Source organism: Macaca nemestrina, chromosome 5 (genome assembly GCF_043159975.1).
Source record: "Macaca nemestrina isolate mMacNem1 chromosome 5, mMacNem.hap1, whole genome shotgun sequence".
In the NCBI taxonomy this organism is placed as follows: Eukaryota; Metazoa; Chordata; class Mammalia; order Primates; family Cercopithecidae; genus Macaca; species Macaca nemestrina.
Window position 1 is genome coordinate 182475818 of NC_092129.1, and position 23188 is coordinate 182499005.

General features: G+C 43.0%; 1 protein-coding gene across 3 annotated transcripts in view; it reads left to right on the top strand.

Annotated features, from left to right (window-relative positions):
- Positions 1-23188, top strand: part of LOC105487306 (GDP-mannose 4,6-dehydratase) — a 635071-nt gene that overhangs the window by 499918 nt on the left and 111965 nt on the right. For all 3 annotated transcript variants that reach the window (XM_011750748.3, XM_071097732.1, XM_071097733.1), the window contains exons 8-9: positions 7369-7487; positions 22897-22993. In XM_011750748.3, the coding sequence (XP_011749050.1) occupies positions 7369-7487; positions 22897-22993 (216 nt within the window). The remainder of the gene's footprint in view (positions 1-7368; positions 7488-22896; positions 22994-23188) is intronic.

The following is a 23188-nucleotide window of genomic DNA, read 5'->3' on the forward strand; positions in this document are numbered from 1 at the left end:
TGAAATGTGAGGTATTAATAATTTGAGGCTGCTGGCTCACTCCTTTTGTCCCAGCACTGTGCGAGGCCAAGGCAGGAAGATTTCTTGAGGCCAGGAGCAATGCAGCCCATACATACATTTTTACTATTTTTGCATATTAAAAATAAAAAACATCAGCCAAGTGTGGTGGTGCTGCCTGTAGTGCCAGTTAGTTGGAAGGCTGAAGCTGGAGGATCACTTGAGTCCAGGAGTTCGCGGCTGCAGTGAGCTACGATCATGCCACGGCACTACAGCCTGGGTGACAGGGTAAGACCCTGTCTACAAAGAAATGAAAAAGTATTTGAGAGAGATACCATGAAATTTGAAGAAAATTTAGAGCAGATGTTGGGAACTATACACACAGGCTGTGAATTTTGCGCAAAATAATTTCAGTCCTAAAAAACCCATAAAATAATATTACCTATTAGAAAGAAGTGGAAAATATCCTCATAGATACCCACTTGTACACTACACAATGGCAAGAAGGTGTTGCTGAAGGAAAAGACAATTTCTTTTTTTTAATGTTTAATTTTTTTTTTTTTTTTTGAGATAAAATCTCTGTCACCCATGCTGGAGTGCAGTGGCACGATCTCAGCTCACTGCCACCTCCACCTCTGGGGTTCGAGTGATTGTTGTGCCTCAGCCTCTGAGGTGGCCGGGATTACAGGTGCCCCCCCCCCAACATGCCCAGCTAAGTTTTGTATTTTTAGTAGAGACGGAGTTTTGCCATGTTGGCCAGGCTGGTCTTAAACTCCTCACCTCAAGATATCTGCCTGCCTCAGCCTTCCAAAGTGCTAAGATGGCAGGTGTGAGCCACCACATCTAGCCAGAAGCCAATTTTATTGTCATGGCATAGCCTCCTAGCCTCCTAGCCAAGGAACACTGCAGATTGTGATCTGGGGTGGAGGCAGAGTGAAAGCAAACATCGCCAGATAGCGCTAGGGAAGCCCTACAATTCATGTGCTCCTTTCCACTAATCACACTAACCAGCAAAATCTTGAGAAATTGTGGCAGCCATGTCCTGGGGCAAAGCATGCAATGAAGTTGGTGGGAGGGCTTTGAGAGAAGCCTGAATGAAAGCTGCAGGCTGTCCTCCGTGTACTTTCCTGTTCCCCCTCCCAAGATTCTTCAGCAAACAGCCAGCCTCATTCAAGTATAATAATAAGTAGAAAGGCACTACCCCAGAATCTACGCTTGAGTGTGAGTGGGGAAAGGATTGCAAGAAGAAGAAAAGGAACATAAGCAAAACGAATGTGTGGTGCATATCATAAGGGGTGTCATTCAAAACAATAAGCAGCTGGAGCTTGGGTAACTGTTCTCTGTAGAATCAAAGAAATCACAGGCAACATATTTTTGTTAAGTTTGCTGAAAGCAAAGGTGGGCAAATTATAGTCCATGGGCCTTGTAACTGTTTTATTGGAACACAGTCATACCCACTTGATGCTGTTTTGTCCGTTGCTGTTTTGTGCTACAACAGCAGAGAAACAGAGACAATATGGTTCACAAACCTAAAATACATACTATCTGGCTTTGTAAGAAAAAAGGTGTCTGTCTCCTAGCTTAAATAAAGTCACAGAAAGATAAAAAGCAAGCTGGTAGTAAACAGGAAAACTATGAAAGAGAAAAAAACCCTTACAGAAATTGAAACCATATTAGCAACAAAATATAAAGTAAATTTTACTAAAACAATCAGGTGAGCAGGCTGGAGGAAATCATATAAATGAATATGAAACAAAACCCAAACATCATTAGCTCGGAGGTGATAGATGTAAAAGATAGAACGAAAGAGATATAACATATGCATAATTGGTGTGCATGAAAAAGAAATGGAATAGAAGAAATAAGATATATTCAAAGATAAATAGAAGAAATAAATATATAACTAGAATCTGCAAATTGAAAGAACAGATAATATCCTGGAAAACTGATTCAGAATTATAAACACAAGACTAGGAGCTGTTCGATTTTATATTGTTTCTGGGGAAGAGAAACATTAACCCCAACATGAAGTTTGTAGCTGTGTATTCCTGGCTAGAGTTAAAAGATAGAGGGCAAAACGAAGTTTGACATTGCCTCTTTCTTTCAGTACATATGGTGTCAATATAGAATGATATGTTAGCAAAGAAAAAAGCAAGAGCTATATGGCTTTCTGGGTTGTGTTCTTTTATTTTTGGTCCTTTTATTAATTAATTTTTTTTTTCTGTTCAGTAACATCATGTCTTTAAAATGTCTAGAAGTCCCTTAATCTAAGGAATCCATGTGACACAGCATTTTGGCCCAGGAAGAAAATAGACATAGAGATAGCCATAAGGCCAGACTTTGGTTTTACACTGTTTGTTTTTATTAGTATAGTTTTATTAATTAAAACTAACCCAAAGACCTAAGACCTACCGATGTGGATTCCACAAAGAATAAGGCCTGACTGACCACAAAACTACTGGAGGTCCTGACTCAAACTAAACACCAGGCTGCCATCATGAAAACAGCTACTAAATGTTTAGAGATGAAATGCATATGAATGGGTTCACACTGGGCATCCTTTCTCTGGAAATTTAATTTCCATTTGTTCAAATTTCCATGATTTTTATTAAAGTTATTTCATACATGTTCTCCCCTGAAATGCGTATACATACATAATTGTGTGTGTCTGTGTGTGTGTGTGTGTGTGTGTGTGTGTGTGTGTGTGGTTTTTAAGATTTTTGTGACAGTAGCACGTAAAGCACAAAAGCACCAGGGTGAAAAATAGCAGTCACATAGACATAGTTAAACATAACCTTCATTAACAAATCTTGTTATTCATGGATGCCAGCTCAGTTAATAAGTGTTTGTGTCTTGGATACTGAACTGGAGGTTAATGTCGAGGTGGAAGCAATTGTAGAATCCAAATTTTTAAGACAAACACACATCCCACCACAGAAGGCATGCATGGAATCAGGTGTAGTCAGTCGGCTGTGGTGATGCACTTGGAGTGTTCTCCTTCATTGGCCCAGCTCTGAACAGCCACTGGAGCCGGCAGCTTCCCGAGAGGAGCGGCCTTCCTGAGCCTCCCAAACCACTTCCGCATCCACCCCTCAAATTACCAAATGGGAGACTGGGAGAGGGGGGTATTTTTATTTGACATTTTACAATTAAAGTTTTATAGGCCGGGAGCGGTGGTTCACGCCTGTAATCCCAGCACTTTGGGAGGCCGAGGCTGGCAGATCACAAGATCAGGAGTTCAAGACCAGCCTGACCAACATGGCTAAACCCCGTCTCTACTAAAAGTACAAAAATTAGCCAGGTGTGGTGGTGCACACCTGTAATCCCAGCTACTCGGGAGGCTGAGGCAGGAGAACTGCTTGAACCCTGGAGGCGGAGGTTGCAGTGAGCCGAAATTGTGCCACTGCGCTCCAGCCTGGGCGACAGAGAGAGATTCTGTCTAAATAAATAAATAAATAATAAAATTAAAGTTTTATTTTGACTTCTCCAAATTGGATTTGTAGAACAGATAGACTATATAGTTATAAAATAGTACATGTCCAAATTTAAGTAATATTTATACCCGTCTTGACTTGGCCATCAAAAGTCAATGGTATGGAGTCAGATTTCCCTTAAACTTCATTTGCTTAAAAGCCCTTGAATGCAAGACAGGATTTGAAAACTGCACTGTTTTTTGGCAATTAAGGGACATTCTTATGTTAAAGAATCTGAGGCCCTGGCGCATTCCTTAACTGATTTGCTTTCCTCTCCATGAGATGGATTAAAAAGGAGACTTTTTTCATGTGCACTGGTAATCAGGTCAGGACTGAAAGTAAATAAGTGTTTGAGGAAGTGGACAAGTCAGTCACATCCTCAAAGGACACCAGAGGAATGCAGGCAGACTGTCTTTTTCCTTCTTCATTCCTTGAGAGACAGAGAGAGAAGACTGACCTCTAAACCATGTAACCTCAACGCTGTTTCTCTAGTCAGAAGCCAGAGCTGGGTGGCGATTTGCTCACAGAGTGTGGCCTGGCCATGTCATGGGTCATGTGGTCCAGCATGTGAACAGGAAGGTGAGAACGGGTGAACTTTTGCCTCAGTTGTGCCATCCATCAGAGAATAAATGGAGCACATCAACGTGTGCAGCTGTATAAGGAGGCGGATGGCTGCGTCCTTCTCACACAGGGGCCTTTGTCTGCTGGACATGATCTAGCATTACAACGGGACGCACTCAGCCTCGGCTTTGTGGTGAATTACTAACCCATTATCACACCAGAACACAGGATCATTTATCTTCTAATCCAGAGTGTCACCTGTTCTTCATTTACCAGTCAATAACCATTAATTATGCTCAGTGGAAATTTAAACAAAGCTCTATCCCTCTGTTGAAACCAGTAAACTATTCAGTAATAACAAATAAATCTGGAGTTGTATATCCTTTCTCTTCTCATTCCCAGACTGGAGTCTGGTACAATATGAACGTTAGAGGAAATGCCTAGAAATTGATAGGTCAAAGGCCACAGATAGTCTGATGGAGAAGAAAAGAGCAGATTCTTGGCTCTCGCTCTAGTAAAAGGAGAGGCCCTGACTGATCCCCAGATTCCTGCCGGGAACAAAACAAGCACCAGGGGACCCGGGCCGGTGTTTAAAGTGATCCACCGTTAACCAACAGCCATATTTTCTCCTTACATTTTTAGCAAGCCCTTGCCTTCTTTCACATGACTAAAAATAGGACTTTTTCGAGACCATTCTAACACAGCGGACTTTCTAAAGAAATAAAATAAGCTGAGTGGTCCTGAAAGACCTATTTGAAATGTTATTTTTAGAATGGAAATTTGAGTCAAACACATTTAAGTGTATTTACCCCCTTACATCTAATCCCGCAGAAGAATGTTCAGATAGAAATTCTAGCCATAAGCATAATTTAATTTTTCCTAAAAATTCTGAAGGTATTTTGGCAAAAGTCAAAATAAGTTTCTGTGTGTGTTGTGTGTGCACGTGTGCCTGTGTGTGTGTCCACGGGTACACTCGTGCGCCCACTTGGGTGAAGTGGGAGGCGCAGCTCAGTTGGGAAGGGGGCCAAAGGGCAGGCCCGATCCCATTGAAGCCACCACACTGTGTGCACTGGAATTCATGCCAATGGCCAGACTTGGGACCCTGGTCCAGGACCTAGAGAGGGGTCGGCGTTCCCAGACAGACGAGGAGACAGGGCGTTCCAGGGCGTTCCAGGCCGCGGGAATTTCACTTGCAGGCGCAGGCTCACTAGGCGTCTGCTCAGGCACACAGGCCTTGGTGCCCCTTTCAAAAAGACACCTTGGGGAACTCCTTGACAGACGGTGCTGCGCCTGGGCTGCATTTCAGACCCCATTGCTCTCCTCAGCCCCCAGTGTTTAACAGCGTTCAGGGAGCTACCAAGCCATTGTAGACTCCATCTGCTTGCATGGACTATCCCACAACAGTGAACAACTTGTATTTCATGCCTTTTAAAAGCTCATGCTTTATTAGTAGTAGTGGTGGTGTTAGTGTAACATTTAAAAAGTGTTGTGGCTAAGTTCACCAACCATGATTTCTTAAGGCAAAATGAAATTGGGTATTTCATTAATGTGAACAAAATTGTCTTCTCGCCAAGATAATTTCATCTGTCAGTTACTTTATAGAATATCACTGACTTGAAACCATTACCATTGTACCAACCAGCATGCCACATCTCCAAGGCATGTAAAATAGCCCAAAATCTTATCTTCTATATGATTTAAAACAATCTTGTAATAGACCAAAAATACAAAAACATACACAGGAAATAACTTCAGGTAAAGGAGAAATTATTTTTAATTTTATTTTTTAGAAGGTTTCCACAAATTCAAATGAATAAAAAGGAAATTAAACTTTTTTGGTGGCCTTTTCTAAGAGAAAATAGGCTGGCTCATTGATTTTAACAACTTCTTGTTTTCAGCTTATCAAGGAACAACTTAGGGAGACACAAACCAAAACAGTTTTGTTTAAATGCTAGAACAAGAGTTCAATGCACGTATCATTGGAGGCTGTGTTGTAATTAAGTCCTTATTGTTTTTACCTGTTTTATTTTGAGAATTGGGTGGAAGTGATGAAAAAATAGAGAACGATTTTTTTTTCTTTTTTGTTTCAACCTTTTTTGAAGAGACGTATTCCTGTTGGATTCCTGCTACGCTTAATTTTTTTTAAAACTGCATCTTCTATCTGTGTTTAAAAAAAAATCTTTAAGGTGTAATTGCAAGGTACAGGAACTCCGGGTCTATCTGCTGTTGATAAAAGCTAACCAAGGGGAGCGGGGCTGTGCTGGTGCCACCAGTCTGTATCTTGGATATGCAGGGGCATTTTCACCCACCAGACTCCTGACTCCTACTGAGAAAGTGTACCTGTATAGACATCCATTTTGATGTGGAAGTTGATCACCTGGCCTTGAAATGCTGCCTTATGAACCCATTAACTCTGGCATAAATGTTTTCATTGCCTCTCAGACAACTTTTTTATAATAGTAGTACTCTCCATTACGTGGTGGTTTTTCCATTAATGGTTTGCACTTATTTTGTTTTGTGACTAGTACATTCTCAACTTTATTATTCAAAAATTAGGTTCTACTTTTGAAGACAAACATCTGTCTTTAAATGGTTTTCTCCTTGCCTGCTATCTATGATATGAAGAAAAATTAGTGCTTTTAGAACTGTTCTTTTTGGCCAGGCGCAGTGGCTTACGCCTGTAATCCCAGCACTTTGGGAGGCCGAGGCGGACGGATCACAAGGTCAGGAGATCGAGACCATCCTGGCTAACATGGTGAAACACTGTCTTTACTAAAAATACAAAAAATTACCTGGGCGTGGTGGTGGGTGCCTGTAGTCCCAGCTACTCAGGAGGCTGAGGCAGGAGAATGGCGTGAACCCGGAAGGCGGAGCTTGCAGTGAGCTGAGATAGCACCACTGCACTCCAGGTTGGACAACAGAGGGAGACTCCGTCTCAAAAAAAAAAAAAACAAAGAACTGTTCTTTTTGTAAATAATACTATAAAAAGGTTATTTGCTATACACACTGCTTCACATCACATTCCTCTACGTTGTGGTCTGAGGACCTGCAACATGAGAATCACCTGTGATGTTAAGGATACAGATTCTGAGAAACAATCTCCAGGCCTCTGAGCCCACCCTGCTGTGGCTGCAGCCCTGGCATCCACACCAAAATGTTCCTCATATTATTCTGATGCTCAGTAAAAGTTGGGAGCCATTGCTGTTGTGGTTAGAATGTAGTATGAAATTCATGCTCATGTTCCAGCTGTCCATGTCCTTATCTGATTATGTGCGCTGGAAAACTGTGTGGCCACTTAGTGTGACTCCAGAATGAACTTGCCTCTGTTTCCCTCTAGGCTATGTGGCTGATGTTGCAGAACGATGAGCCAGAGGACTTCGTCATAGCTACTGGGGAGGTCCATAGTGTCCGGGAATTTGTCGAGAAATCATTCATGCACATTGGAAAAACCATTGTGTAAGTATACCTGAGAAATGACTACTTCTAGCTGTCTGGCAGGTATGCACCTGAGCTTGCTGAAGCCTCGGTTCTAGCTGTCATCTTCCCCCTTCAGTCTCCTGAAGAGCAATACAGAAAGTTTCAGTGTGGAGCGGGGCCTTTGCTCTGCTCTGCATCCAACCCTACTTCTGTTATTTGTCAAATGTTGGTCAGCATCTAAATCAAGTTTTTCCAAATTTCTTTCATCTTTCTTTTAAGATGTTTTTGGCCACACATGGTGGTTCATGCCTGTAATCCCAGCACTTTGGGAAGCCGAGGTGGGAAGATCATGAGGTCAGGAGTTCAAGACCAGCCTGACCAACATGGTGAAACCCTGTCTCTACTAAAAATACAAAAATTAGCCAGTCGTATGCACCTGTTATTCCAGCTACTCAGGAGGCTGAGGCAGGAGAATTGCTTGAACCCGGGAGGCAGAGGTTGCAGTGAGCTGAGATTGTGCCATTGCACTCCAGCCTGGGTGACAGAGCAAGACTCTGTCTCAGGGGGAAAAAAAAAAAAAAAAAGATGTTTTCAATTTCATTTATTTGTAAATATTATTTTTTTAAGTTTGAAATTTATCGCAATATAAGCACCTTCTTTTTTTTTTTTTTTTTTTTTGGAGACAGAGTCTTGCTCTGTTGCTCAGGCTAGAGTGCAGTGGTACGATCTTGGCTCACTGCAACCTCTGCCTCCCAAGTAGCTGGGATTACGGGAATGTGCCACTATGCCCAGCTAAGTTTTGTATTCTTAGTAGGGATGGGGTTTCACCACGTTGACCAGGCTAGTCTTGAACTCCTGACCTCAGGTGATCCGCCTGCCTTGGCCTCCTAAAGTGCTAGGATTACAGGCGTGAGCCACCACGCCCAGCCAAAATCCTGTCATTTGTGACAACATGGATGAATCTAGAGGACATCATGTTAAGTGAAATAAGCCAGACACAGAATGACAAATACTTTAGATATCACTCCTGTGAAATCTAAAGAAAGATGATAGAGAAACAGAGAGTAGAACAGTGCTTACCAAAAACTGAGTAAGGGAGAGGTGGAAAGAGGCTGAGGAGAGGGTGGCAAATGGGTACAAAGTAACTATAAGATAGGAGAAGTAAGTTCTGGTGTTCTGTTGTACAATAGGGTGACTAAGGTTAACAATACCTATTGTATATGTCAAAGTAGCTAGAAGAGAGAATTTTTGATGTTGTCACCAGAAAGAAACATGTACATGAGCTGATAGATACACTAACTACCCTGACTAGATCATTATACAACCTATACATGTATCAGAATATCAAAATGTACCCCATAAATGTGCGCAATTATAATGTGTCAATTAAAATTTTGAAAACAAAAATAAGAACACTCAGAAAAAAGAGATACAATTATTTTGTGAACATTTTGTCTCAATATGCTTCCAATTTTATGAAAAAATATTGACAATTCATGGCCAAAAGTTAAATAAATTTGTTTTGCATAAAACCTTTGTGCAGGAAACTAGTGACATTAATTATAGAAAATTAAAAATGAGAAAGCAAAAATAAGATCTTCAAATTTTACGTATAACATGGGGAATTGGAAAACAGCATAAAGATAAGAAGCAAGAAGATATAAAATAATCTTTGAAGTGTAATTTGGTCATGTTTATTCTTCTGGCCTTCTATTTTATTTTTTAAAGAAGATACCTCATTTTTCCAAAAAAATTGGCCTTATTCTTTTGTGGACTTAAAAATGCATTGTTGGATTGATTATGTTTGGGACTGAGGTTTTTTATGCCTTTCAAATATACAGTTTATTATGTTGCTTCTAAGTAACCCTCCCCCTTTTTTTTTTTAAGAGATGGAGTCTCACTCTGTCACCCAGGCTGGAGTGCAGTGGCGTGATCTCGGCTCACTACAACCTCCGCCTCCTGGGTTCCAGTGATTCTGCTGCCTTGGCCTCCCAAGTAGCTGGGATTACAGGCGTGCACCACCACGCCCATCTAATTTTTGTATTTTTAGTAGAGACGGGGTTTTACTGTATTGGCCAGGCTCGTCTCAAACTCCTGACCTCAAGTGATCCATCCACCTCGGCCTCCCAAAGTGTTGGGATTACAGGCATGAGCCAGCGCACCCAGCCCAAAAATTTTAATTAAAATGTATAGTTTAGCAGAAATTAGTATCTGCCACTCTCATTAATTACTTTTTTAAAACAACTCTCAAATATAGTTTAACAAATTTATATTGTATATATGAATAACACAGATTATACTTAAACAAGTTTAATGAGAAAAATAAGATGTAAGCATAACATCTTATTCTTTAAAAACTATGTGCTCTTTTGTTTGTATTCTCTATAGGAATCGAACATGACATTTTTTTATTAGGAGTGTCCTGTTATGCTCCAAAAGTTGCAAAGGATGATACACATGAATTATTTTTTAAATGTGTGAAGTATCTGTTCTAATAAAACAAAGGCTTAAGCATACTGAAAGTATTTAGTAATATATTAGGAAAGGGAGAAAAGTGAATGGACTTTTCCAGCAGTCAGAGTTCTTTTGTTTTTCAGGAACTGAAACTGAACTCAGAGTAGCCTTAGGTACCTGGTGCTCCTTCAGGGCCCCTCTGCTCCTTGGCTCCAGTGCTCCTGGATGTTGCCTCCATCCCTCAGCTACTCCCCATGGCAGAGGGCAGTCTAGACTGCCTTTCTGGTTCACAGCCTCTCACAGTCAAAGAGGAATAGAACCTGTAAGAACAATCCCCTTAAAAACTCCTGAGGAAGGACCGTGGCTGGCCCTGTGCGGGTCCTGCAGTTATCCCTAGACCTGTCGCTGTGGCCAGTGTGGGACTGGATCCCAGGCCTTGGCCTGTTTTCAGGGTGTGAGGATCCTGGGATGAGCGGCCCCGCTGACAGTCCACTGTTTGAATGCACGGGAGCAGGGTCTTCCCCTACAGCCGGATGCCATTGCTGAAGAACAGCAGGATGTGGTCCAAGGCAGACAGAGACAGCCCATGCTCACCACGGCACGCAGGAGTGGTTAGGGCGAGCCCGGAAGCATGCCAGGAGACGCGTCCCTATTCTCTTTAATTTCCAGGGCTGGGGCACTATTGCACTGAGAAGGAAACTGAGGCACAGTGCAGTTCAGTGCTCTCCCCAGGTCACATAGCGTGGGAGTAGCAGAACCAGGGTCTGAAATGAGTATTTTGTGACCCAAGACGCCCCTCTTTTCTTTATATGCACTTTTTATCCTTCTTGTTCATATGCTGTCAAAAAAAACTTTGTGATAGGATATTTGCAGTGAACACAGACCCAGGTCTTCATGCCTGTGGGCATCGGCTCATTCCCAGGTTATCCTCAGTGCTCTCAACAGCTGAGGGTGCTCTGTAAATACGTAATCAAGCACAAGTGGACGTCCCAAAAGCCAGTTTATCCAGAAAGTCCTCCCGGAAATGCAGTCACCCTGATTTCTGCAGATTTCATGGTTAGCATTATTCCCTCTCACATGGTGGGGGCGGCTTGAGGGAAACCACCATGCTTCCTCCCTAGAGGCCTGTTGGAGCTGTCCAGCTAAGGATGAGGAGGACCTGCATTCAGCCGAGAACATGGAGAGGGAGAGGAGCGATTGATTTGAGTCTTAGAATTGGCAGGATTTGGTGAACAGCCAGATGTAGAGGGTGAAGGAGAGCCAAGGTCTCTAGTTTCATTAGCATTGCCATTAGTTAAGCTTTCTGCTTGCTCGTAGTTCTACCTGTTGTACTTTGTGTGCTTGTCTCATATCACATGAGGCTATACCATATCAGACACACCTCTCAGTATCTGGAACATTCTCACTTTTGCTATTCTCAGATCTCCTGTCTCTTCCCATTTTTGCTATCATTTTTAAAATTTATCTGTTGTAATGTTCACCGAAAAGGCTTGACACGTGTTGCCATCTGTATATTTAGAATCGACACAGATATTTCTTCTTGACCTTTGACATCACTTGAGTAATTTGAATAATTTTTGTTTTGCATTTGTTAGAAAATAGCACATTAATTTGAGTTTGGGTTGGTAGAAGATATCCAGGGAAGCAGATCAGTACCACTTGCAGTCCTGATAAAATTTAAGGTATCGTTTTAAATTCTTAGGCAGTCATTTGTATTGAGAAAGGCAGCCTTATGACAACTGCTTTCTTGTAAGAGCATCACTGTGTGTGTGTGTGTGTGTGAGTGTGTGTATGTGTGTGTGTGTGAGTGTGTGAGAGAGTGTGTGTGTGTGTGTGGTGTGTGCGAGTGTGTGTGGAGCACATTGCATTGTTGGGGCTCTTTTTAGTGCTGTGTTTTGTTTTTCCTTTCACATCAACTTACCACTAAGTATGTAGTGTGAAAAGGAAACACTTTTCTCCTACAATTAAAATGATAGTAGGATAACCCAAACAGGCAAATACTTGTCTAATTTCCTGTCATTAATCTTGTTAAATTTGGAGAAGAGAGTTGTAAGAGTACCCTACAACCAGGTGAGAACCAACATCTGCTGCTTGCTGTTGTGGGGGAGTGGGTAATGTTTCAGACATGGAAATTGTTATTGTAGCCTGTGGTACTGAATTTACATTTTCAGTAAAAGTAACAAGGGCAACATTGTTACACATCAGAAAAGAAACCCATTTCTAAGGTCCTCCTGGCAGAGGTAACAAGCTGTTTTGTGCTCATGCACATTTCTCCCTTCATTTGACACTGTTTCCTGATGGATGGGATTTCTGGACCCTGGGTCCTGAGCTGAAGCCTCTGGAGGCCGATCTTGAAGACAGCGCCTGAGAAGAAAGGCCTGGCTGCAGGTTCCGGGGGGTGGATAGAGCATCCCTGCGGCCAGGGTAGCTACTGTAAGGCATTCCTCGGGAATTTGCAGAGCCTGGGACTGTCAGACTCACTGTGGGAGAGCACATCCCTCCACTCAGTCAGTTGTGGGTGATGAACAGAACTCTCACGTGAGGAGCCGTACTTCTAAGGGTTCTATGTAGGGGCAAAGTCGGGAGAAGGAAATTCGCTGCAGCTCTGTATTCTTCCCTAACCTTTCAATGTGCTGTGTTTAGACCAGCCACCTTTGATCCCTGAGATAGATTGAACTCCCACCTCAGCAGCTGGCCGAAGCTTCCTTTGATGTCCATGCTGTGACCAGGTTGAGTAAAACTTGTGACACTGAATGATGGAAATATAACTCATCTTCATTCATCATCACTCAAAATCCCCATTAGAGCTGGAAAAAGCAGTCATGCTGAGAAAACGTGCCTAGAGAACCCTGAGAACTTTCTGGAGAGACTCTAAAGGGACTCAGGCCTTCAAGAGTATTCACGTTATATTCAGTCATCAGAAAGAGGTTGGACTTTTCATATAAGCTTCAAGTTACCATTTAAATGAGGTCTCCTTCACTTTTTCCTCTTGCTTTCTTCTTCTCTGTCTCTCTACCTCCCTCCTGGAAATGTGAATCCTACTATCATTTATAGTTCTGAACTTCTAAGATGGTTAGATTTTTAACCCTTAAAAAACAAAATACTACAACATAAGGTGATGTGTGCCTTTGTTGGAGCAAGAGACTTTTGAATTATTGGCACCTGCAAGATCTAATTTGAGCCCTGATGTCATGCTGGGCTGTGGGTCTGAGGCAACCCTCATTCCATTTCATAGTCAGTTGATGCAATTCACTAGGTTGCGGGCCCATTTTCATTCTTAACTAAGGGTCTGTTAGATCCTCAAAATAGCTGCTGCCTTCATGAGTACGTAAACAGCTGCCACAGTACCTCACACCTCTTAGATGCTCTATTCTTAACTAAGGGTCTGTTAGATCCTCAAAATAGCTGCTGCCTTCATGAGTATGTAAACAGCTGCCCCAGCACCTCACACCTCTCAGATGCTCTACACATGTGTTATTTGCTCATCTAATTTCCTCTCAATGCCAAACTAATCAAAGAGAATTGAAAGAGATTTCCTAGCCCTGGAGAAATACAGACTCTAATTGGGTGTCAATTAATAAGAACACATTATTTACAAATATCTGTGCAAATATGAAGACATTCTGCAGATTTATTCTATCAATCCTGAAGTAATAGCCTCACAATCATGATTGGAGTTACGTCTTCAGAAAGTTAGATGTAAGCTGGTCCTCGTCCACATTGGGAGATATGGATGATAGGAAGGAGGAAGACATTCCAGTGGGTGGCAGGGCATGGGAAAAGGCATGGAGGCAGGAGCTAGTGCACTGTGTGTGGGCGCTGGGCAAGCTGATGAGCGAGGGTGGACCAGCCCGGCCACACTGGGCTCGTCAGATCCCTGCTCCTACAGTCCGTCTGCTTCCCCTGGCCACTTCCCACTCATTCTTCAGGTCTTAGCTGAGGCATCCTCCCTCTGACCAACACCCTCCCTCCACCTAGTCTGTGCTAGGTGCCTACATCCTGGCTCTGACAACACCCTGGCTCTCTGCCATCGTTCCCTCACAAGACTGTGGTGGCCATAGACTGCAGGCTCCTTAAACACAGAGACGTGTCTGGCTTCCACATACCCGTGTCCTTAGCAACTGGCTTAGCTTACTGGCTGGCACCTAGTGGGTGCGTGCTGAAGATTTGTGGGGGTGGGAGGAAGGGAGATGGATAGACACAGTTGTGTAGGTGAAAGAGGTACAGATGCAGATGGCCCAGAACAGTGGCTGCAACTCTGGGGGTGCTTGGGCACTGGTCCTTTGGGCACTGCCTACTTACTGTGGCCCTGCAGGAAGGCCTCCGTCAGTTTTGCTTTCCCCCATACAGCAGAAGCTCCATCCTTATCCATTGGGGGTGGCTAATATGCCCCAGTTGGGTAAATATAAATGAAGCAGGCAGCTAGAGCACATTTAATGAGCTGTGCAAGGTAGCGTGGACACGCTGAGGCTCATTGAAATGCTAGCTCTGTATCAGAATATCCTTTCACTGTCATTTTCACAGCCGAGGAGAGCCATCTCTGGTCTTGTCTTTTTATTATCATTATTATTATTTGATCTCTTGAGCTACCCTCAGCAGGCACCACCTCACAAGGCTTTTTCCGTTGAGTTCGTCTTCCTAGTCTGACTTCCTAGGGATGAAGCTTAAGAAAAGACTGAGAGGAGAGCCTCCCTATTAAGTAATTTCTCAGTCCTACTGCTAAAAAGAAGACAGCAAGGGAAGTATTGACCAGTTGACCACTCTTCCTGAAAGTAATGTTTGAGGAGGTCTCCCCACAAAAATGGCTATGCCCTTTTGAGAGGGTACCGCACCTTTTCGGGTCAGACCATGTGAAACGGGTGTTGTCTGGGCCCAGGGTGGGGCAGCCCAAGAGCCTGGCTTGGCAGCCTTGGCTCCAGCAGCCCTTCCCCATGTGCCATCTGTAAATTGTTCAGCCCTGCAAACTTCTGTTCCTCCACTTATACACTGCAGATGATGCTACTCGTCTGCCTCTTGGCGCATGAATTCAGCAAGTAACATTCATAAGGGCCCCATGATAGAGAAATCACAGAATAGATGCAGGCGTTAATCTTAAGAAGTGCCTTCTGCATGAACAGCTGTATAATGGATTTAAATTTCACATTTTTTGTTGTAGATGGTTATTCCTTAACTACAGCGTAACAGCTGGGCTTGGTACTGCCGGAAGCCCCTTACTTAGAATAATTATCAGAAATAAATTGGAAGAATTCTAGGCATGGATGGAGGCTAACCGGCCTCCATTTCAGTAGCAATGCAAGAGGCCATACACAGCTAAGGTTCTCTTAGATCCAGGGTCCACCCTTTAGACTCGTGCTGTATTTTAAATGTTAGAGTGGGTCTGTGATTAAAACAGTGGTCCCCAAGCATAAAAATGGCACCCGCCCTCACTTCGCCTGTCCCACTAGCAGGTCGCCCTGATGCCCCTTGGAAGGGTGCCTCCTCCTGGCCTATGGCCTCAGCCCTTCTGCCTGCTCAAGAGGTTCAGGCTGCCGCTCAGCCTCCGCACTCAGCCCTAGCCCTCTTTCTTTTATTAGACAGAGTCTCACTCTGTCACCCTGGCCCCCTGACTGGAGTGCAGTAGCACGATTTCGGCTCACTGCAACCTCTGCCTCCCAGGTTCAAGCAATCCTCCCACCTCTGCCTCCCAAGTAGTTGGACAACAGGTGCACACCACCAAGCCCAGCTAATTTTTCTATTTAGAGACCTAACATGGTTTCACCATGTTGCCCTGGCTGGTCTCAAGCTCCTGGTCTCAAGTGATCCGCCTGCCTCAGCTTCCCAAAGTGCTGGGATTACAGGTGTGAGCCACTGCATCTGGCCTCTGGCCCTCCTTTGAGGCTCCCTCTCATCTTTTACAGATGCCCCTTCAGAATTGGGGTCCCTCTAGTCACTGCCTGGCCTCTCTCTTCCCCTGCTCTGCCAAAAGGCATCAAGGAGCCACCTCCACACACAGCCTCACCCCATCCACTCAGCTCCCGACACCCTATCCAAGTAGCTTTCTCTGATGTGCCCAGGGCCCTGCTCGAGTCCCTGCATCCTGCTGACATCTGCCCATCATCACAGTTTGGCAGTGCTGACCGCCCTCCTCCCTGGGCTGCTCAGGTCGCATACTTCACCTTGGCTTGCCTCTTCCCAGGGTTGCCTGTTCCGTCTTCTCTGCAGATTTCACCTGCTCACCCTGATAGTGGCTTTTGTGGTGATGCAAGATCTGGAATGTTGATGGTGCCAAAGACGTCAGCCCCTTCCCATCCAGAAGCAGGGTGACAGATTAATCCTGTAAGGAAGTGCTGGGTCTGTAGTGGAGCTAGTGGGACAGAATACCCCTTCCGGTTACAGAGCTCAGGCTGGGCTGTGCTGAGGCCCATCTTCTTCGTTCCAGACTCGCTTTCTCTGCAACCTAGAGGGGCCTGTGGGGTGGGGGTTAGTCACTCACACTCTGCTACTTACAAAGCTCACATTTATAATTCTTTTTTCCCTTCTTTATTAGATGTTTTTGCCCAGTTACCCCAGCACCCTAGTCCTCTAATCGTTGTACGGGAGTTCTCACAAATCCCTGCTGTCTCCTACCCTCCGCTTCCTCCCTGCCCATTTCCCTGGCTAGGCCCATCTGCTGGGGAATGTTCTGTGCTCCGCTGTTTGGGGTGCTCTGTGGGCCTTTTCCAACATACAGAAATGTTTGTTGTTCTGCTGCGGTACACTGTCTTATTTAAAGATAAATATTTGTTTCTGGAAATTCTATTGCCCTGTGTTACAATTACTTTGGCATTTATCTCCATGTTTCCAAATATCATGTCGTTACTGATTTTTCCCTTCTAGGCTTTATCTGTTGGCTTCCTCTTATTCAAAACAAGAGTTCTGCTCTCTTTTTCTCCCCTTGACCCATCCCTCCATTCTCTTAATACTCAATTGTTATATTGTAATTTTGGAGTCAAGTCAATATTTACTGTTACATTACCATGACTGATGAATGCTATTCATTCCAGTAAACCACATTTATTTTATTTTATTTTATTTTTTTGAGACGGAGCCTCACTCTCACCAGGCTGGAATGCAATGGCCCGATCTGGGCTCACTGCAACCTCTGCCTCCGGGCTTCAAGCGATTCTTCTGCCTCAGCCTCCCAAGTAGCTGGGACTACAGGCGCCCGCCACCACATCTGGCTCATTTTTTGTATTTTTAGTAGAGACAGGGTTTCATCATGTTGGCCAGGATGGTCTTGAACTCCAGACCTTGTGATCTGCCCGCGTTGGCCTCCCAAAGTGCTGGGATTACAGGCGTGAGCCACCGCGCCCGGCCTATTTTATCTTTTATGTATAATTGTCATTTGTTTACCGTAGAGCTAACAGATGCCTTCTTTCTCTGTTCTATTCATTTTCTATGTACTTATCACTAACTTTACCCCATACTCTGCCCCAGCTGTGCCAATCACCTCTCTAGGCTCTCAGACCCCTGGTTGGGCTGTCAGTCACATCTTCCTGAGGCAGCCCTGGAGCCTCTGACCTGACCGCGTGTGGACTGGCCCGAAGGTCAAACCCTGCTGTGTCCCTTCATGCTCCTCTGGGGGCTCTCTTAGCTGCTGTCCTACACTGAGCCCCTGTTTCCTGACATCTTACTCAAGACTGCTTGGTTTGGTAAAGCAAAATCATAATTAGTTTCCTGAGAAGGATGCATGGGAAACAAATACTTTGTGACAAAATATACCTGAAAATATCTTTAGTCCAATCTCGAAATTAACGATGTTGCTGGTATATATTTCTAGACTGGAATAATTTTTCTTCAGAACTTTGAAGGTGTTACTCCATTGCCTATTAATTTGCAGTATCACCATGGGAAACCAAGAGCCATTCTGACTCCCAGTCCCGTCTGTCCCCTGTGGAAAGTGGTTCAGACCTTCTCTTGGTCCCAGTGGTGTGGAACTTGATCTGAGGTGGGTCTAGACCCATTCATTATTGGGGGACACCCTTTCGGTGTAGAAATGCATGTGCCTCTGCTTTGATCAATATTCTTGATTTGTTTTAAGAGAGTTATTTGCTCTGCTCCATTTTTTCTGTACTCTCTTTCTGGAAATCCTATTATACTGACTGCCCTGAGGCACTCCAATGTTCTTATCTTCCTTCTTCTGGTCTTTCATATCTACATATTTTTGCTCTACTTTCTGGGAGATTTCTTCAACTCCCAGAAGATACTCTCAGGTATCTTCGAAATCTTCTCTTGAGTTATAAATTTCTGTTTTTTGTTTTCAACTTCTAAAATCCTGTGTTTCAAATTGTTTCTTTTTATGTAGTATCCTGTTCTTGTTTGTTTGATATCTTTCCTGATCTGTCTGAGGATATTAAAGGTGGTATATGTGGAGATTTTCTTGTTTTATTTTGTTTTTAATTCTCTTCCCCCTGCTTGTTCTGTTTCCTCCAAGTTGCTTTTTTTCAGTTTGTTCGTTTTGATTTCTATTTTTTATATATGTGATTTTCCTTATATATTTCCTGTCTCATAATACTTGGTTTTCTGCTTCTTTAAAAGTCGGGTGCCTAAAAAGCTACTTGTAAGTTTTGAGGGCATAGTGAGAGCTTGTTGGCTATTTTATTATAAGAGGACTTGATAAGGCCTTTTAGTTGGAGAATCTCTGATGCCCAGAGGAGCCTCCCCAGTGTCCTCATTGGAAGGAAATAGGCCCGACTGCCAGCCCACAGAGAGCTGGGTGGTGGGTCTCAGTATTCACCATGCATACAGTCACCTAATTTCCTCTGTCTTCAGCATGGTGACCCACTCTTCACTGAGCCCATAGCCTTCAGTCCAGCCACCTCTTACCTCAGGGAGGGTGAGGCAGTGAGCGGCCAAGCAGTGCGGAATCGGGGAGGGGATGGAGCCCCAGACTGCTGCCTACGGAGACTTGCAATCAGGCCTCACTTCCTGAGCATTTGGAGACTTCTGCAAGTGTAAATTGGGGCCATTCTCAGCTCTCCCACTGTTGGTTTAGGAGACTTTTCTAGGGCTTCTGCTAAGTCCTTTAACACTCATCCATCTGCTTTCCAGCTTCCAGAATTTGGTTTCTCACATCTCTTTCCCGCCCTCTTAGCTCATGTGAGTTTATTCCTTTTTGAAAGGTTTCTGGGGAAGGAGCAAAAGTGTGTGAAAAACCACCATCTTTATCCAGAAGCTAATGCTTCCTCCAGGCCTGCCTTATGGCACTGACTAAATTTTAGCTGCTGCAGCTTCCTACTTCCATACCCTAATTAAATAGCCTAATTAAATAAATCAGAATAATTCCTGAGCGCTTTTATGATATTTGGGTCACTAGAAGGAGTGTGTTGCCCCCCCACACTTAGGTCTAATAGCCCCAAACTTGACTCATGATCACTACAAGGAGTGTGTTGCCACCCCCCACCCCCACCCCAATGCGCGCGCACACGCACGCGCACGCACACACACACGCGCGCACACACACACACACACACACACACACACTTAGGTCTAATAGCCCCAAACTTGACTCATGTGGCTGACTTTGCTTTTGTTGTTCCTTCAAAGGAATGCCGAGTTGAGTGGATTTTAATAGTGCTTTATCTTGCCTTATTGTCCTTGATTCTGTTATTCTTCAGTGCTTTCTATTGCTATTTAATGCTTATTAGGAGGCAACAATTTATTTTAAAAATTGAATTATACAGGATCCGTGCTTGGTGAGCCGTTGATCTAAATTAGTGGGTAGTAATTCTTGTTAATTAACCGAATTCTCTCCTCTCTGTCAAGCCACCATCATTTCATTAACATTGCAGCTCTGCTTTGAGTCATAACGTTACTTGTTAGGACATGTTGGCTGTTACCTTTTACTTGTTAATACAAGTGTTTCATGTTTTGTCGTAACTGAATGTTTTTTGGCACTTGGCGGAAACTTTTGCTTACTGCCCTCATTCAGACCTGGTGCAAATTAGAAAGTGGTTTTTGCCAACTCAATTCAGCTTTGAGCCATTTCCTGATTACATTTGCTTATTCAATGTAGCTATATTAATTGTAGAGGGCAATGCCATGCCCTTGGAGACTGTTTTGACTGTAGACAGCATTTGCAAGATGAAAGTTCAGCAGACAGCGTTCAGACAATGGCAAAAAGTCGTGCAAGGGAGCTGGTGCCTGTTGAGCGCCAAAGTAGCACCAGACCCAAGTCTGACTTTCAGGCTGTATTTAATAAACCCCTTAGAGAGGGAGTGTTTCTCCTTCAGCCTTTTCGCATTTCAGCTAGTGTTACAAATCCCAAATGTTAGTCTATGACCAGCAAAGCAATCAAAGAGAATCAGTAGTAGACACTAAAATTCAAGTGGTCTAGCCGTGCAGGCCGCTGCTATAAACAGGAATTAAATGCTTTCCTTCAGCTGAGGGTGAGGCGATACCATTAACCTGATCGGCCAAAGCAGGAATGGGCAGCTGTGGCCTGTGGGCCAAATCCCAGCTGAGGCCCCTTTTTTTTTTTTTTTTTAACTGTCCTGGAGGTAAGGACAGGTTTTACAGTTTTAAAGGGTGGTTAAAAAAAAAAGAAGAAGAAAGTAAAGAGGAAGAAAAATAAGAGGAAGAAGAAGAAACAAAAAAAGGAGGAGGAAAAAGGAAAAATATGTAACAGAGACTGTATGTGATCTGTAAAACTTTAAGTATTTACTATCTGGCTCGTCACAGAAACAGTTTATAGACCCCACTGAAGTCTAAAGACCCCTCAGGCGGGGCCTCAGTCCTCTCCTGACTCACATGCTCCCTCCCAAATCAAGAAAACTCTCTCCAACTCTTTACCAAGGCTCTGTTGGTTTAAAGATGTGTGTGTGCTTGTGTGTGGTTTTTTAAAAATTGAATTATAAATGGATTTGAATCACCAGTCCTCATGTTTGTGGCATTTGAGATTTACCAGTGGAAGAACAGTGCAATATTTATGTGCACATAAGTCAGCATGGCCAATCACAGACCAAATACCCAGCTACAAATGAAAAATCAATCAGCAGAACTGTAAATGGTATTTCTGTTACAACTCTTTGACTTGGTTGGAGATACGATCATGCAAGTATCTGCTGAACTTGTTTCTCTTTGCAAAGTATGAAATGTGAGCAAAAATATTTAAAACATGCCTGTGAAATACAAATATACTTTCATCTACTGAAAGCCTAACCAAAATTTAAAAAAAAAAAAAAGTTCTACTTAAATAATTAACTTTAGAATTAGATAGTTAATTTTTTAAAAAAATCGTGACTTAACCAATTGTCCTCCCTTCCTGTGGATATCAGCTAAGATTTGGTCTTTATCCACAGGAGATGTATGAGGGTCATCATTCCTTTAGGTTATGTTTTAAAACACTTTGAATCTCCATGCTCCAAAACATCCACTTAACGTTTCCCGGTGAATTTTCCAAAAACTTCGCTCTGATACTACCTGCCAATCCCCTTGCTTTGAAATTCTTAGACCTACATGACCTGCCAAACGATCTAGTCAACATTAAGAAAGAAATGAAAACAAATTACCAAACATCCCTTTTTGTGTTAATAATCAATATAAAAGTCACGGGGAAATGACCAGTTGTACAGTTGTATATTATTCAACATATTGTGCTATATAATTCTCTGCGCTACAGGACAATTTTCATATTTGCCTTGAGTCCATTGGTAAATTCAGCACACTAACAAACTGATTATTCCTCCAACAGTGAAATATCTCCCCTTTGCTACCAGAACATTCAGGTGATTCATCAGAAATAAGGCTTATGAGGCCAGTTCATGTCTTTAATTCTCAACCTATTCCAAAATGTAACTGGGATCAACATTTAATGTTCATTTTCAGTGGTGCCTGTGGCTTACATAGTCAAGTAACTAATTTTGTCTTCCCCATGGTGACTGACCCAGACAGCACCCAGAATTGTCCTGTGTCCACAGGATTCATCTCCAGCTCATAATGCAAACCGGTTCTAATGATAAACGGTAAAGTCAAACATGCCATACTTGTTCATTTCTTTTCTTTCTTTGCCAAATAGTTCATATGTAAAAATAAATAACCCAAATTGTATACTATTATAGAAATCCAGAGGTTACCATTAAGCGAGTGGCTTGATTTATAAAAATAAGAACATAAAATGGATAAGTAGAATTTTAGCGAGAAGGTAATCTCGAAGCATATGAGCTCATGCTGCATAGTGTGGACTTGGGGAGTCGCTCCTGGGATCCTTCCTGCTGTCAACCGTGGATGTTCAGGGAAGGAAACTTGTGTGCAAACAGTATCCTAGCTAGGTCAGAGGAGGTTGTAGGAAAGTAATATTGATATACCCTCTCTCAGCAGGAAACGAACAATTAGTTGTGTTCTTTTTGGAGGTTTAATCATCTGAGACTTATTAAGGGGGCCCACCATTGACTGGGAAGAGCAGGAGAACTTGTATCTGATCCAGGGATGCTTTGAATGGTTAATTAGGTTATGGAACTTATTCCCAAATGGAATGCGTCAACTTAACATTGAATATTCCTAAAACTACAAAAGAAAGAAAAGAAAAAAGGGGGAGGACAAAAGACATTAATTAATTTATAATTAATCTAATTAATTTACAATATTTAATTTAATTAATTTATAATAATTGATTCATTTAATTAATTTATTTATAATAATTAATGACCAAGAATAGTCTAGAAAAATACAAAATCTTTGAAATCCCAAAAGTTGCCCAATTTTCTGGCTAATCTGTTCATTTCTAAAGCCTCACTTCTGAATTCATCATGATTTTCTTAAAAAGAAGAGGAAAAAACCCTGCCCTTTCAAAACAGATCTAGAGCAGTCTGAAAGTCCCCGTTGCTTTAATAATCAAGTTGGGCATCAGCCTGTGCCGCTGCAGTTAATGAGCTTAAGCACTCCTGCAGGGAGCGGGCTGGGGCATCCCAAGGTGCTACAGCATGGCCAAATGTTCCCGAGCAATTAGGAGCTGACTCGGTGTTTATCTTCTTTACAGGTGGGAAGGAAAGAATGAAAATGAAGTGGGCAGATGTAAAGAGACCGGCAAAGTTCACGTGACTGTGGATCTCAAGTACTACCGGCCAACTGAAGTGGTAAGGACTCTGGCCACCCAGTGCATGGCCACATTTGGCTGGCTGACTGGGAAAATGTACTCATGGAATGCCTGCTGCCAGCCTTTGGAGCTGTCAGTTCAGCTCCCTGGCATCCTTCAGCGTGCATTTCCAAAATCAGAAAACAATGAATTCAATTTAAGATTATCATTCTCACCACAAACTTCATTGCTCTAT